This window comes from Hippopotamus amphibius, chromosome 2 (assembly GCF_030028045.1).
Source record: "Hippopotamus amphibius kiboko isolate mHipAmp2 chromosome 2, mHipAmp2.hap2, whole genome shotgun sequence".
Taxonomy (NCBI): Eukaryota; Metazoa; Chordata; class Mammalia; order Artiodactyla; family Hippopotamidae; genus Hippopotamus; species Hippopotamus amphibius.
The window spans coordinates 77,586,124-77,603,359 of record NC_080187.1 but is presented as its reverse complement, the minus strand read 5'-3'; the positions used below and the strand labels follow the sequence as shown (position 1 = coordinate 77,603,359).

Below are 17,236 nucleotides of genomic sequence, written 5' to 3'. Positions count from 1 at the left end.
GAGAAATGCTGCTAATAAGGACAGGTAGAATAAGGTGGAGACTGAAAAAGGAGAAACAGAAGAGGGGAGTGTCACGGACATGGTTTCATGTAGGAGTAGACATCGGTAACAGAGAGATGACATTTACTTTCCTAGCTACATTGGCAGGAATCATTTAAATGGAATAGTAGGAATCCAGGAGATAGAGAAAGTGGAAAATGTAGAGAATAATGGATATAAACTATTTTTTAGAGTTTGCCTGTGTAGAAAAAGTGTATATGGGACAAAATTAAAGGTGGTTTCAGGATCAAGAAATTAGTTCTTAAGGTTAGGAAAGAATGGAACATGATAACAGACTGAAGGAAAAGAGAAAGTTTAAAGACATACTTAAGAGCTGGATAATGCCCCAAAGGAGATTGGGGCAGGGGTGAGGGAGAAGGAGGTTGGCAGGGAGAGGGAAGCTAATGTCCCAGAGGTGTGGGATCAAGAGGATAAATCAGAATAGAGACTGATCTTGAATGAGAGAAAGGATGGCTATTGAGATTGGAGAGCAGGGTGGATATAGGTAGTTTATGTGCTCCAAGTGTGATGGATTTCATGTCTTAATTTTCTCAATTATGAAATTGAGTCATCTGCTGAGAGTGGCAGGAATACAGGTTAAGTAGAAAAGTGGTTAAGAATTGGAATCATCAAGGACAGAGTAGCTTATCAAGGATAAATAAAATAATTTCTGAGATGAGGGCCCATCTAAACTTGATAACTATGACTTTGCAGTTCTCCAGTCTGTACAGTTGTGGGATTTCCATCAACAGTGTTCAGCAGTCCAGGTTGAATGTAGAGAATAGTTTCTGATTGCCAGAAGGGTTGAAGAAAAGTTCAGGGGTGCAAATTAGTTGATGGTGCTCATGAGACAGTAGTTTAGTATTGAGAAGGAAAGGAGTCTGACCTCCCCAAGGTCACTAATGGTTTCTTGGATGGGGATTCCAGTGGACATTTCAGTGTTCATCTTACTTGAATTCCCAGCAGAAAATGGCATGCTGACCATTCCTGCCTTTTCTTGGCATCTCTGACACACACTGCTGATTTTTCTGTTTGCTTTCTGGGTCTTTGTTTTCAGTCTCTTATGCTAGTTTCTCCTCTTCTGTGCAATCACTAGGTGTTGACATTCCTCAGGCCAGAGTCTTTGGCACTCTTTTTCTCCATATTCTCTCTCTCAATATCTATAAAACTCTTGAATATGACCTGTAATAGGACATATAGTTTACATTACAGACCAGTATACACATGTGTAAATTTATATAAATATAACTGAAAAAAAATTAATGAAACAGTACCCTTCCTATGTGCAGTGAACTCTTGTATTTTCTATTTTATTTCGTATTTAAACCGTATTGGTCATAACCTGCTAAATTGTTTTCATAAGCTGCTAATAGGTTATGACCCATAATTTTAAAATGCTATTATAAATTATTGAACAAAACTTTAAATAATATTGTATTCTGATGAGTGAAGGAAGGAGCTGATAAACTGGGAGAGACTGAGTGAATAAAGGAAATAGTTTAAGGGGAGGTGTAGTGAGAATAAAGGTGAGAAAAAAGGTAGGAGAGGAAATTAAGGCCAGAGAATAAAGTATTTTAATTAAAGATATTTGAGGTGAAGCAATTCCAGATGACAATCTCCAGCTCTGGCCATGGCTATGAATGACTGAAATAGAGTTGAAGTGGTTACTGAAATTTAGGTGAGGGAACTGTGAAACTATATTGTTACGTATTGAATCCATATGGAAGTCATCCAGGATGTTGGTGGTGCTGGCATAGAGCTACTGTGAACAAGATACAAAAGATGTTAGTAAACATGGGGGAGAGATTAAGAGGTCCCTAGATAAAAGCAACCAGGAAAGATTCAAGGCAATATAGTTGTATTATTTGGTCCTCAAGGAATCCTATTTTATTTTTTTAACTTGGAAGAATAATGTTTTGACAGTGACATTGTGGAGCTAGGAGAGTATGGTGTACTCCTTTGCTTTGGAATTGTGGGATAGGAAGCTAAAACAGCCTTCACTACCAAAAGTTCTTTCAGAAGAGGGGAGCCTGTTAAGGTGAAGAGTAAAAGGAAGTATAAGGGAGTTTATTATAGACCAGAAAGCACAGAGAAAAGATTGGCAGTGAAGAAAGATACTGGTTTTGCCATGAGAGAGAAAGCTTTCTACAGTATGGGATGAGAGTCCAGGAAAGAAAGATAACTAGAGGGGCTTGCATTTTGATAAGATAATAGAAAAAATGAGAACATGTTGTAATAAATGATTTCATGGCTCTAAATGGAACATTAATGTCAAATACGAAAAAAATTAAAGCAAGCTTAACCTTGTATGTAGTGGTACTTGGAATGGCAATGTACAAGAAAAGTCGTGGATTAAATGTTTGAAGGAAGGGTATGCGGTTCACTACTATCTTGCTGTAGGAGATATCAAAGGATATTCCTTGTTTCCAAACAGTGGTTAAAGTGAGCAAACAATGGCCAGTAATCACAAACCTTCAGCAGCTCGCCCTGTTTCTCGAGGTGGGATTGGACTGACAGGAAGGCCTCCTTCTGGAATACGACCGCCATCAGGAAATATTCCATCAGGAAATATTCGAGTGGCAACTGGAGTGAGTTTAAAACAAATTATTGAATTATTATGCATATGTCCTGGTAGAATTTGGAAAGCCTGTCTATGATAAGAGATTCTTCTTTGTTTTTCTTTATTCGATAAGCATACTATTATATAAGTGTGTTTTTTGGGAAACATCTAGAAGTATAAATGTGGGAGAATAAGGTACTGTTAAGAAAAGATGCCTGCTCATGCTGATATTCAAATTTATTTTAAAGCTACAGTAATTGAAGTGGTATACTGTACTGGTGCCAAAACCAAGTGAAATGGAAAAGACCAGAAACGGAATCAGGCATGTGAGAATTTATTAATGATTAAGGTGGCATTTCAAATTAGTTGGAAAAACACGGAGTATTCAGTAGTGCACTCAAATAACTGATAAACCATTTGTTTTAAGAAACCAAATCCCTCCCTCACACAGAATTCTAGATATTTTAGACATTTTATATTTAAAAAATGAAACCATAAATGTATTAGTGGAAAATATAGGCAAGTACTTTGTATAAACTTGTTGTAGGCAAGGCCTTTGTAAAAATGACAGGAAACATCAAGTACTGAAAAGGAAAGTATTTTTATATTCATATATTTGAATTTACAAAAAATTGAAAACATGATAAAAAGGTTAAAATAAAAATGACAAACTGATAAAAAAAAGTATTTGCAACGTATATGTTTTTAAGAGTTCAGACTCTTAAAATGAAAAAGGAAAGTTTACTTATTTGTAAAAGCTCTTTCTGTATTAAAGCTATAAATCCTATGTCCAATGAAAATTCCTTGAGATTTCTTTTGGGGTGGGGGAAGGAATATCATTGTAAAACTATTCTAATAGTCACTTAGAACCGTACAAAGGCAAAAATAAGAAAAAGTACAATACTCTAATATAAAAATATAGGTAAATAACTAAAACAGTGTTCTGATTGCTACAGCAGCCTAGAAACAAACTCTAGTAAATGTAAAGAACTTAATGTAAGATACAGTGTCATCAATCAGTGAATCAATAAGAGAAATACACCACATGAGAAAAAATTAGTAGACTTTATAAGCTGGTAATTCTAAGCAGAATAATATCCTGTAAGGATATTTATTACGTTTTCATTATAATTGTAATAGTGAAAATTTGGAAACAGCCTAAATGACCTTACCACAGGTAAATCTTAAATAAATTATACGTCTATCCCTATAGTAGGCTATTAAGTAGCCTTTAAAATTATTTTCAAAAAATATTTCAGGAAATAATGTATCTTTATAGTATAGTATTAAGTGAAAAAAGCAGTGTGGTGTCAGTTTAAGATATATATGCATATCTATATATACATATATTTTCATAGAAAGAAATGAATACACCAAAATATTCATAGTTATTTCTCTAATGTTTACAATAAATGGTTTTGCCTACCCCATATGGTGCATGTGAGGTACTCAAGCTCAGACAGTAGACTAATTGCAAGCTAAAAATAATGCTGGGTCCTGTGTTTAATTCATAAGAAGAGCAGCAATTTTTGGAGGGAATAATTTTGTTAAAGTTAGGTTTTCTTAAAGATTTAAGATTTTTCTAGAATTTTAGTTAATATTATCAATATCATCATCAACTTATATCGAAATGATTTTTCTAGTCTTCATATATATGGTACTGAGCTAGGGTATCTTTTTCTAATATTCTAATAGTAAGAATTTATACTTGTTAAATATTTATAAAAAGAATCTGAAATATATTGGCCAACTACTGTTTGCCAGGTGCTTTAACTAAATTTTGCAATTGCTAAAATAGTAATGCTTGTTGTAAAAAATAAAAAGTGTCAGAGTTCCCTCCTACCCCAGCTATAACCATTGTCTGAGGATTGTGATGTTTATCCTTCTAGACTTTTTTCTATCCATTTACAAACATTAACACACATCCATATATAATTGTATGATTTTAATTATTTTCCAAAATGAGGATAGTGCTATGTGTATACATTTTTATCTTATCCTTTTCTTTCAGTAAGGAATTGTAAATATATTTCTGTGTGAATACATGAATATCTACTCCATTCTTTTTAATGTGTGCAGTTCTAATTTATGCTTTCTTCTCTGTACTTTCATCTGGTAAATTTTTTTAAAAAACAATGTAGTTATTTGAGTAGCTATCATAATTATGCTTGCATAGAGCAAAAGAGGAAATTATTCAGGTTTACCCAAGGAGAGATTTAGCATTCTTTCCCAAAGATCATTCAGGATAATGCTGAACTCATTTCATTTGAATTTGTAGTTGATAGTATTCCTGTATACAACATATTCTCTGGAATGTGTTACTGTTGCTGGTCCCTATGCTCAAATTAATTACCAAGTACTTCTCAGAGTCACTTGAGAATTGTGTTAGCTGATAAGATTGGAGGCTGCCAGCTAGCAATTAAAAACAGTCGAAATCAACCAGAATGGTTGTATCTAACCTCTGTCTAAAATTTCTACTACATATTGAAATCTACTGCTTTACTCTTTGGCAGAGAGTGGGAAAAAAGAAAAGAGGGGAAGGAAGATAAACAAAAGAAGGATATCTTGGAACAGTTTCAGGTTATCCTTCATACCTTCCCATTCCTGTACATACTATATGAACTAATAAGAAGGGAGTCTTTTTGACCTTTCCTCAGGGTGCATAATATTACACTGGATTTTGCAGACCTGAAGTAGAGAATCATGTAGAGTAATAATATGAATGCTTGCTGAATGATGGAAGCTCTTTAATACTTATATGGCTATCTTGTAATGTAATTATCTTTTTTTTTTCCCAAGATGAAAATTTCTTTATTTTTTTCAGATTTTAATGGTAGTATATACTTACCGTAATAATGTTGAAAATATGAAATTATATAAAATGTAAAATAAAAATGAACTATAATATCATTATATAGGGATAAACATTATTACTATTTTTTAACGTAATCCTCCAGACTTTATTTTATGAAAATGTAACTATAACCATTTCCTATGGTTAAATAAGGACAAATATGTGGACATTTTGCTCCTTTCCAGTTTGGGAGTACTATAAATACATCTACACATAGAATTTTAAATTTTAAAGAAACATTTATTTATCATAGAATTTTAGATGTTAATTTTATTTAATATTTCAGATATTTAAAAATGTAAAGAAATTTTACAAAATATAATTGTATAGACTCAGTTTTTTTTTAATATTCTCTTTGCAGTCTTAACAATATTAGAGGCACAGTGCTTTTCTTGTTTATTAAAACTGAATCTTGTTTGTCATTTAGATGCCACCTGGAACAGCAAGACCGGGCTCTCGTGGTGGTACCATAGGGACAGGAGGAGTTCTATCTTCTCAAATCAAAGTTGCTGATCGTCCTGTAACACAACAAGGTTTGAGTGGAATGAAAACTGGGATGAAAGGTATCTATTTTAAGAAAATGAATATATTTTACATAAGAAGTATTACAGTATCATATTACTAAATCAGAATTATAGAGTGAAAGAGGCTATTTTACTCAATTCCTTGATTCACAAAATTGTAAGAGTAAAATAAGAGAGTGAATGTGAAAATTCATTGTGAACTAGGGAATTATATATATAACTATATATATTGCATGTATTAGCTATTTTAGTTTTTGTTTTTCTGAACATAGAAGTTTGCTATAACTTTTTTTAAATTGAAGTATAGTCGATTTACAGTATTGTGTTAGTTTTAGTTGTATAGCACAGTGATTCAGTTATGCATACATATATATTCTTTTTCAGATCCTTTTCCCTTATAGGTTATTGCAAAATATTGAGTAGTTTCTTGTGCTATACAGTAGGTCCCTGTTGGTGAACTTTGCTATAACTTGAAAAATGAAATAATTTGAAGAAAAGCTCAGGAATGAAAATTAGATTTCTAGTACTACATAGAAATATTCTGAAGTACTTTTTTGGGGAAGGTTCCATACCAAAATGACACTGGTAAGGTATTTGTGTATTTATGAGAAGCCAGTCAAGCAATGTTACTTCTGGTAATAGCTAATATTCCATTATAATGCTTAAGTAAGGAAGTGAGGCTAACACATAGATTTGTACTATATCTCTCATTATGCCTCTCTTTGTATCTTTATAAAGGCATAATAATAACACTATATGTTATGATTCAAAAAGTTGATCTATAATATATGTAAATCAAAGCATGGTGAACTGTTTTATAATGAGTTTTTTATTTTCTGTATTTGTGCAAATAACTTAGGGATGAAGGTACTCTACTGGTACAAAATTAATTATAAAATATCATACTACTTTCTATAATATAGTATATCATGCCTTTCAGGAGACTTAAATCTTCTTACTTGTATTGTAATACCCTTAGCTCACTAAATATTAAAAACCAATTGAGTATTGGACTTCCCTGGCAGTCCAGTGGTTAATGGCAGTCCAGTGGTTAAGATGTTGTACTTCTGACGCAGGGGGTGCAGGTTCAATCCCTGGTTGGGAAATAAGAGTCCACATGCTGCACAGCGTGGCCAAAAGATGGGAAAAAAAGCCCAATTAATTATTTAGGATTGCTTGCTTAATAATTAACAATACTGTGAAGGAAAATGAGTCAAAATTTTGTAATTGTTTAGTCTTTAAAAATGTATTAATAGAAATGTTTATATTTTTAATATTATTTAAAAACATGAACGATAGAAACATACTGCAATTCTATAGAGAATTCATCAAATTTTATTACCGTATTAATTTCTTCGTTAAAATAGAACCGGTATCATTTGAAATAGTCATTTAATACCAACATACTTTAAAGCCTTATGTGAAAGAGTTCTGTTTGTTACCATCGTGCACCACTATCTGCTGTGACTTTTGCTCTTACCTGTTCCAGTGCCTCATTGCCCATTCAGGTGAGACATTCTCTCCCTCTTCTCAGCATAGATCTCAGTCAGTACTCCCTAGCCTTTTCTCTGATGCCTTGCAGGGCACTTTACCTCTCTCAAGGTCTGGGACATGTAACCTAGGAATACTTTTTTAGTCCTACTAAAATTTAAAGTCATGTTTCTACAGAGTATCTGAAAAAATTATGTAAAATCATAATATCTTGCCTACATTGAGAAATTTGTAGTTTAAATCTGCACTGTTCGTTATGATAGCCAGTAGCTATATGTAGCTATTTAAATTTAAAATCATTAAAATTAGGTAAAATAAAAACTCACTTCCCAGTAGCACCAGCCATGTTTCAAGTCATCAGTATTCCCATGTAGCTACTTTATTGGACAGTGCTGCTATAGATTATTTCCACTGTTGCTGAAAGTTCTTTTGGCTAGCCCTGTTCTAGACCCCTTAGACCCAATTTCCATTCAGCCAAACTGACCTATAGAGTTCACTATTTTTGTTTTTGTTTTTGGTTTGAGTCTACTGTCTTAACAGCGCTACCTCTTTGTGGTCTTAATTTAAGCTTCCATGATGTCATGATGCCAAGATATTAGTTCTCTTTTCTATTTCAGTGCTTCTTCCTGATTTTCAGACTTACAGGGGCATTTTTGAGGACTGTTACGAATTGTTGAGTGTAATTCTGATTGTGCTTTGGATTTGCTATTTTGGTGGCATTTTTAAACTGAATACTAACACTTAAAATTTTTTTAGGTCCCCAGAGGCAAATTTTAGACAAATCTTATTATCTTGGGCTTCTTCGGTATGTTAAATACTTTTTTTTTCTATGCATGATCATGAAGTTTTAACTACAGTACTTATTAAGTTAATTAGGTGTCTTAATTGCTAAGAATTATTTTGTAGTCTAACAATTTCTGGTTAACTTGGCTGTAAATAGATGTCATCATAAAATGTGGTGATACAGTTAGGCTGAGATTTTAAATTTTATGTATTGAATGTTGAATGTATGTGAGCTATATATTTCAAGTTCACTGTTTTTCATCTAATGATAAGAATAATTTTTTATGTTTCTTTCACTAATTATTCTGACATTACTCATACATATATGTATGAATGATAAATATATATACTTATATTTAGTACAGAGTTTTACATAAGTATAAATGTGGTCAGTTGCTATAAAATGTGGCCTAATTTTAATTAATTCATAAGCTGTTGCATATTTTTAAGTATGCAGTTGTAAATTAAGAACACTTTTTCTATATCTACCATTTTCTCTGCTCAGATGCACTACGTTCTTATCTCCATTTTTCCATTTTACTTTGTTTTATTGTTGGCTCATCCTCTATATCTTCTTTCTCTCTTACTTGCATTCCATTTAATGCATTCTTCTATTGTGTCCTAAAAGCTCTGTTTTCCTTCTTAGTCCTTCCTAATTCTTCTGTTGTTCAATTATCTGAATCCTTTTGATTCTCAAACTCTAGAAGGCAATAAGAGAAGGGTAGGTTTTCTCCTTTTGTCCTCAAAGCTGATATCAGTAAGAAAGATAGTGAGGTCATCATCAGTTGAATAGCATCTTTTGATATCCAGCCACTTTTTTTTTTTTTTTTTTTTTTTTTAATTTATTTATTGGCTGTGTTGGGTCTTCGTTGCTGCACACGGGCTTTCTCTAGTTGCTGCGAGTGGGGGCTACTCTTCATTGTGGTGCACAGGCTCCTCATTGTAGTGGCTTCTCTTGTTGTGGAGCACGGGCCCTAGGCACGTGGGCTTTGATAGTTGCGGCACATGGGCTCTAGAGCACAGGCTCAATAGTTGTGGTGCACGGGCTTAGTTGCTCTGTGGCATGTGGAATCTTCCCAGAGCAGGGCTCGAACCCGTGTCCCCTGCATTGGCAGGCGGATTCTTTACCACTGCGCCATCTAGGAAGTCTGATAGCCAACCAGTTTTTAATCAAAAGAAGGAAAGGTGATAGAGCTATTTCTTATCATTGCATTGCCTCTCTTTCAGGATTTTTGCTTCTGTATTAAAAAATAGCTTTACCTATTTGTGTAATTGACTGTAGAGCAGTGATTTTCAACTGGCAGTGATTTTGCCCCCCAAGGAACATTTGGCAATTTTTAGACACATTTTTGGTTCTTGTAACTGGGTTTTGGGGGATGTACCACTGGCATCCAGACCAGGGATGATGTTAAACATCCTACATGCACAGAATACCACCCCCTACCAAAGTATTATTCAAAGACCTAAAATGGCAATAATGCCTCTCTTGAGAAACCCTGTCCTAGAGGGTAGCAAGAGCTGTGAGGGTAACAATTAGGTATCTGCTTCTGTCTATAAATTGTACTGGTTTGCCCAGATTTGTGTTCCAGTACTGTTTCATCTTTTTTAATGAATAGGGAACCTATATCAGTTTATCAGTTGGGGTATACCTCCTTAATCAAATAAGCCACTTAAATTGTTTTTCTTTTTTTAGTGATATTTCACAAAACCATTTATATTACTGTTACACATCTATGAAAAGTTTGCTTTGTTTAACTAAAGAGACTGTTTTATGGATGGAAGTATTACTGACTTTTTTATTTCTTTTCACTTAGAAGTAAAATAAGTGAACTTACAACAGAAATCAATAAACTTCAGAAAGAAATAGAAGTGTACAATCAAGAGAATTCAGTATATTTGTCATATGAAAAGAGGTGAGTAATTTTGCAAAGTATGCAAGATATGTTTTTTTTTTTTTTTTAGGATATGTTTTTATTATGAGTAACATTTAATGTATTATGTCTCAGGAGTTTAATACTAAATTTGTAGTTATGCATAATATTCATAACATTCATCTGCCTGTTTGTGTCTTTATGCATGTATTTTATGTTTGCAGAGCTGAGACTTTAGCTGTCGAAATCAAAGAGTTTCAAGGACAACTAGCAGACTACAACATGGTATTTTGAGAGAATTTCTTTTGAATATTTTCATTGCTTTTTACCAGTTTAAAAATGTTATTTTAAATACCAAATAATACATGAATACATGCGCAGTGAGAAAGATTGAAACCATAAAATGTGTAGAGATTAAACTGTCCCTTTGCTTTCTCCCTCCTTTTGCTCCCCAGAAATCATTTGGCTTAATGGATTGATAGGTATTCTTCCAGCCTTAAACAAAAAAACGCATTTATCAATACTTAAAAATACAGAAACATGCACACTTTTTCCCTAACAATGTTAAAATAATAATTTTTAAAGTAGATAAAACTTACTGGGTACTAGCAATGTCATTGCTTTAAAAATGTTTTAAATGTTTTCATTTTTCTGTGGAGTGTTGTCATCATGAAATTTTAAAAATTTAATTACTTAGTGTGCAGATTACCTTCATCCGTATGTTTCAAAATACAATGTTTGCCTTCTGTCAAAATAGAGTATCTAACATAAACATAGTTTTGCTCTTTGCTTCCTAATGTGGACTTCAAGAAGATGCTTCTTATGTGGACTTCCAGAAGAAATGATCCCCTTGGCAAAGTTGATTGCTTCCTCAATCTTTGGAGTAATCCTAGCTCCATGAAAATTTCTAGTGTCAGAATTTTCTTCCTTCCTACTCCATAGGTACTTAGGCAGCAGTGGTCTCTGGACTTAACTGAAAACTTTTATCTCACTTCTTCAACTAACAAATAGTGTTACACAAAATAAGAAACATGCCACCATGATGGTTAGGTAAATTATGATATACCTACTTGATATTGTCATATTGTACTCATAAACAAAATTTCTTTGATTATTATAATTCTCACACTTGTTGGACTTTTTAATCCATAATATTCTGTGCAGCTTTTTTAGTAAATGATGTTCTGTTCTAAATATGAGAAAAATATTTTTTTGTAAAATATAAGAAGACATTAAATGAAAGGTGTTTTTAGTTGTACCAGAATACATTAGGTAAGTTACTTAATATAAAAATATTAATAATGTATAAAATATGCTGTTCATAGGTTTTTCTCTGATACAGAGAAAGCACTTAGATAGCCAGGTACCTAGCATATAGTAAGGTCTCAATAAATATTAGATTTCATTAGCATGTATTTTTCATGCCACAAGTGAAAATGTGATACAAAGTAATATATTACATTAGGAAAGCTTAGTCTTTTAGAATCAATTACACCTAAATAGTTTGCTTTTAGTAGCCTTCCTGTTCAGATTCTGGCTCTACAGCTTGCTAAATTTCTGTATCTGCAAAATGTGGACAAAATATCTACTTCATAGAGTAATTGTGAAAATTAAGTGAAATAGTACATGTAATAGGCTCAAAACAGGGTTACACACAAAGTAAATAGGGTAAATATGTTTGCTTATTGCTGTCATTGCCTAACTTTTTTTTAAATAAATTTATTTATTTTATTTTTGGCTGCGTTGGGTCTTTTTTGCTACACGTGGGCTTTCTCTGGTTGCTGTGCATGGGCTCAGTAGTTGTGGCACATGGGATCTTCCCGGAGCAGGGATCAAACCCGTGTCCCCTACATTGGCAGGCAGATTCTTAACCGCTGTGCCAGCAGGGAAGCCCTGCCTAACTTTTTCAAGTAGGCTTACTAGTGTTCTGTTTGTGCCTTGCCCTGTTGATTTTTTTTAATTTTTTTTTCTTTTTAATTTTTAGAAGACCCAAGAAAATCATTTTACATTTTCACTGGTATAAATTTGTAAATCTGTTAACACTCCTCCCTCTTGGGGAAAAAAAAAAAGAGAGAGAGGGAGATCTTCCCCTAGATTTTATCTTTTCAACATCCTTCTTTATAAGCTCAGACATCTTTTCAGAGCAGGCAAAGCTCTTTGAGGTATGATCTGCAGGAAGAATAATTCATTACTGTGTACTTTTCCACCCTAAAGATGTAGTTTATTGATTGCCCTAATGCATAGTATATGCTTACTTAGGTAGCTTAATATTTGTTTTTGTCTTAGAAGGTAAAATACTGACGTTTTAATGCTTGAATGACTACTCATGATTTGTAAGATTGAATACCTATATATCATAGATTATAGAGAAAATTTATGAAGACTAATAAAATGTTTTTTTTGTACTTTTGTTTTTAGTTGGTAGATAAACTTAATACCAATACTGAAATGGAAGAAGTAATGAATGATTACAACATGGTAAGAAAATTTATAAGTATAAGCAATAGATCTACATAGCCTCCAAAACAAAGCATTTATATCTAGAAATAATTTGATAAAACCTTATGTACCTTGGAGATAGGTATTACTCTGATTCTAAATACTACTCTTACAGTTAGTTCCTTTAGTTGCTCTTTTAAAATTTCTTCCTATTGGTTGGCTCTCCCAAGTGGATGCTTTAGTGTCTTTCTACAAGACTGTATTTGAACTGATCTCTCATTAAGCATTAGTTAGGGAGTCCCATTTACATATCCTTGTATATACAGTAGTTTGCAATACTTCTGGTTTAATATTTGTGCAAATGGATTTGAGTACTCAATGAAGAGTTTTATTAGAAAGGGAGAAAATGAATAATTACCATATGATGCCAGACATAATACTACTTTTGATTAGTAAATGAGAATTTGTGTTCAGTACTCTTAGATGATTTGGTAGAAAAGAGTAAAATGTTAATAGTTAGCTTAATTGATTATAAACATTTGGAAGTAAATAACATACAACTTATAACATAGTTTCTAATTTATTTATACAATAAAAGACTATTTTATAAATTGGGTTTCTATTAATAAAAGCAATGATAATGTAGTGAAATTATTCTTAGCCTTAGAACACAGGAGAATTACCAATTTAAAAACTGTATTTTTAACGCCCAATGTAAAAAGTAAAAACTGTGTTTTTTTAGTTATTTGAGATGGGTCCAAATTCTAGGCTTAATATACACAGGTAGAGTCCACTAGGAGTTCTCAGGTAAAATCCTAAATGATTTAAGAATAAAACTTGCTTTGGGTCTGATTTAACATATTGCTAATCAACTATTGAACACTTAGTAAAATCTTGAAATTCTGTTTATATAAAGTTCACATTAGATTATGTGACAGATCAGTAAACAATGAATATTTTTGATGTGAGATTACAAATGCTTGTGAAGAAGACTGTTTCTTTGTATTTGGTGTTTGTAGTGGTTTGTTAAATGAAGCATACAGTATTTTTTAAAACTTTGCCTGTGGCATTTTGATTATGATAAATAACCTCTGATTGGTTCATAATCAGAATAGCCTTTAAAGAGATAGTTTGGCTTAATGGTAATTTTTTATCAATAACTTTTCTGTTAACTCTTTATTCAGCTTAAAGCTCAAAATGATCGAGAAACACAAAGTATGGATATTATATTTACTGAAAGACAAGCGTGAGTACAACCCATTTAGAAATCAAACAGATTTATAAGTGACCTGTATAAGGTAGCTTAACTTCTGAGCCATTTTTTTCTTTACAATTTTGTTAATTGTTTTTCCCTTTTGCAATTTTTTATTTAAAAGTTGAATATTTGCATTACAAATTGTATTGTTTATGTATCTGTTATCTGCATTCAGATAAGTAAAATTTCTACGTCTTGAAGTTTAAAATCTAAGATATAAAAGAACATCTTTATCTCTTCCATTTGCAACTTTAACCTGAGCTTTTTAACCAATTCAAATTGTGAGATTTAAACCCCAGTCTAATGAAACACACATTATTATTCAGTGGGCTATTTATATTATTTCATTATTCAATTATTTAATTGATAATTAGTTGTTATATTAGTAATCTAATCATAGATGTAGATTATTTGTGCATCTTTATATATAACCTGGTTAAAGACCAAATACCAAGTAACTTTGACTTTGGTTATAAGGTAAATGTGGCAGTGACAGTAATGCCCACAAAGATAATAAGTGGATGTAATGTAGTTATTTTAATCCATTTGGGCCACTATAACAAAATACCATAGACTTGGTAACTTACAAACAACAGGAATTTATTGCTCTTGGTTCTGGAGGCTGGGAAGTCCAAGATAAAGGCACCAGTATAGTCCTCTTCTGATGAAGGCCCTCTTACTGGTTCATACCTAGCACCTTCTCATGGTATCATCACATGGTGAAAGGGGCTAGGGAGCTCTGTCAGATCTCTTATGAGGGCACTAATCCCATTCATGAGGACTCCACCCTCCCAGAGGCCCCAACCTGCTAATACCATTACCTTTGGTGGTTAGGATTTCAGCATATGAATTTTGGAGGGACACAAATATTCAAACAATAGCAGTAGTTAACATAATTATCCTTTATTGACTTTTTGACCTTAATTATTGTCTAAAGCAGTGCAAACAGAAGATGAGCTATTTTGTACCTACTAATACTGCACACATTTTGTTCCATAAACTTATCAATATTAATTTCTTTGAGAGCAGGGATAATAATTAACCAAAATTACCAAAATTCTGTAACATCAAACATATTGTCATATTACCTCTGCATGTACAGTAAATATTTGATGAAGAATAGAATATTAAAATATAAGGATAAATTATTTGAAAGATAAATGTAATTTTCTGTTGATGAAAAACAGAGGAATCCGTTTTCCCCCATGTATCATTTGATGCTTCTATGAAGTGCTATCATTTTTTTTAATTTGGCTGCACCGGGTCTTAGTTGAGGCACACAGGATCTTCATTGCCTCGTGTGGGCTCTTAGTTGCAGCATACAGGATCTAGTTCCCCGACCAGGGATCAAACCCAGACCCCCTGCATTGAGAGCTCGGAGTCTTAACCACTGGAACACCAGGGAAGTCCCTAAAGTGCTATCTTAAAAAATTACAAATATACTGGAAGCCTTTTCGCTTTTATAGAGCAAATTCCATATTCATGATAACCAAGCACTTAACTTGAAAACTTCCTTTTTATTGCTGTTGCTCTGGTTTTAGACCATTTAGCAAATATTTATCATTTACTGCATATAAAATACTTTCCTAGCTACCTAAAGAATAAGAAATAATAAGCTCTAACCCATCCAGGACCTTATATAGTAGAGAATATTTAGGTCCTCAGTTATTTCATCATTTATCTACAAAGTTATACGTTACCCAGGTCAGATTTATAAATATTACATGTACATGTTTTATAGATATTTTATCCAAAAAGATAACTCTCAGATTGTACATTTAAGAACGTCATAGGTTTTTATGTCTATTTGGTTCATTTGATTAAGGAAAATGTTCTTAATATATGGTACTTAGTCCTGAAAAATATCAGGAGTTTCAAAATTTAATATCTGTAGTTTGTAACTAAGGCTGAGTGAAATAGGTTCTCCTGACCCTTTAAGAGGAGATTTAAATTAAAAACAAGTTATTTTTATAAAGTTTACTTTTATGTAGCAGGATAGATTTATTTCATGTGCTAATCAGATGGCCGATGTCTTAATAATACAAGAATCTACCTTGACTCTGTATATTCAGAGGGAGCAGGAAATGTCATACCTTGAGAAAGCAGGTATAAAAAACTTATGTTTTCATTCTCTTCTCTTTTAATACCACCATTTACTGTAGTATGAGACCATCTAGTTTATTATGGAACACCTATTAATAAATTGAAGCCTCAATATGTTGCTATGACACCTGGCTTTAATTTAATTTCACATGCCTGCTTGTACTGATTCTCTTCGATTCTAATGTCTACACTTTTCTAGTTTGGTGTTACCCAAAATCCCTTATCCTTTAAAATATTTAGACACCTGGCTTTAATTCAATTTCATGTGCCTGCTTGAACTAATGATTGTCTTCCAGTTCCAACATCTACACTTTTCTAGTTTGGTGTTAGCCAAAATCATTTATCCTTTAAAAATATATATAATTATAAATTTAAACCCATTTATTTTTCTTTGTTTAGTCAGATATCTATTGAATACCCAATATTTAATTATAGGAGGCTTTTGAATATGAGATTAAATGTAGTCTTTGCTCATTCATAATTATATTTCATTTTACTGCATTTCTCATATGAATGCCTCTTAAATTAGGAAATGATATTTTGGTAAAATGATATTTAGAAAAAGGTGCCTTATGTTTTTATAGTTATCTCTTATTGAGATTTAAAACTGTAATGTATAATTTATATTATCTATTAGGAAATATTACACATAAAACATTTATATCCTTTATTGAAAACATGTTCCTATAAATACAAGCAAGCATGCATTACAAATGAGTTAGTTCTTTTATTTCACAGGGTATATCATCCAAAACAGTTTTTATTTTCCTCAATAGACATTTGAGTTGAATTTACTATTGATATAATGTTAAAAGTGACTATTGTTAGAATATAACATACATCTATGTTATTTTTAGTCTCTTTTTTCTAAGAAACTATCAGGTACATACATGTTTTAAAAACTTTATGTCATAGAGAAACTTGAACATACACAAAAATTAAATAGTGTATTATACTCCTTTGCACCCATCTACATCAGCTTTTTTTTTTTTTTATACATCAGCTTTTATCTAGCCCTGTTCCATCCACGCCACTAGACATTGTTCCCTTCCCTGTATAATGATAAGAAAATCTAAAATACCATATTATTTAATCCACAAATATATTTCAGTTTTTTAGAGATATTCCTTTCTCTAAAAGATATAGATAAATACTGTATACTAAATTTCCCCACACATGGAAGGTAAAAATGATAGATTTTGTTATAGTTTTTAATGCTACTATTTGCATTAAGTTTTTAAAATTATGATTGTAGCCAGCTGATATAAGGAATTGGCAGATAATTCCTTTTAGACTCTTCCTATAATAGTCTCAAGG

General features: G+C 32.3%; 1 protein-coding gene across 3 annotated transcripts in view; it reads left to right on the top strand.

Annotated features, from left to right (window-relative positions):
* IFT74 (intraflagellar transport 74) overlaps positions 1-17,236 on the top strand; it is a 76,570-nt gene that overhangs the window by 4,156 nt on the left and 55,178 nt on the right. For all 3 annotated transcript variants that reach the window (XM_057720309.1, XM_057720308.1, XM_057720307.1), the window contains exons 2-8: positions 2,474-2,627; positions 5,881-6,016; positions 8,225-8,273; positions 10,066-10,164; positions 10,347-10,407; positions 12,541-12,600; positions 13,746-13,807. In XM_057720309.1, the coding sequence (XP_057576292.1) occupies positions 2,493-2,627; positions 5,881-6,016; positions 8,225-8,273; positions 10,066-10,164; positions 10,347-10,407; positions 12,541-12,600; positions 13,746-13,807 (602 nt within the window). In that variant the 5' untranslated portion in view covers positions 2,474-2,492. The remainder of the gene's footprint in view (positions 1-2,473; positions 2,628-5,880; positions 6,017-8,224; positions 8,274-10,065; positions 10,165-10,346; positions 10,408-12,540; positions 12,601-13,745; positions 13,808-17,236) is intronic.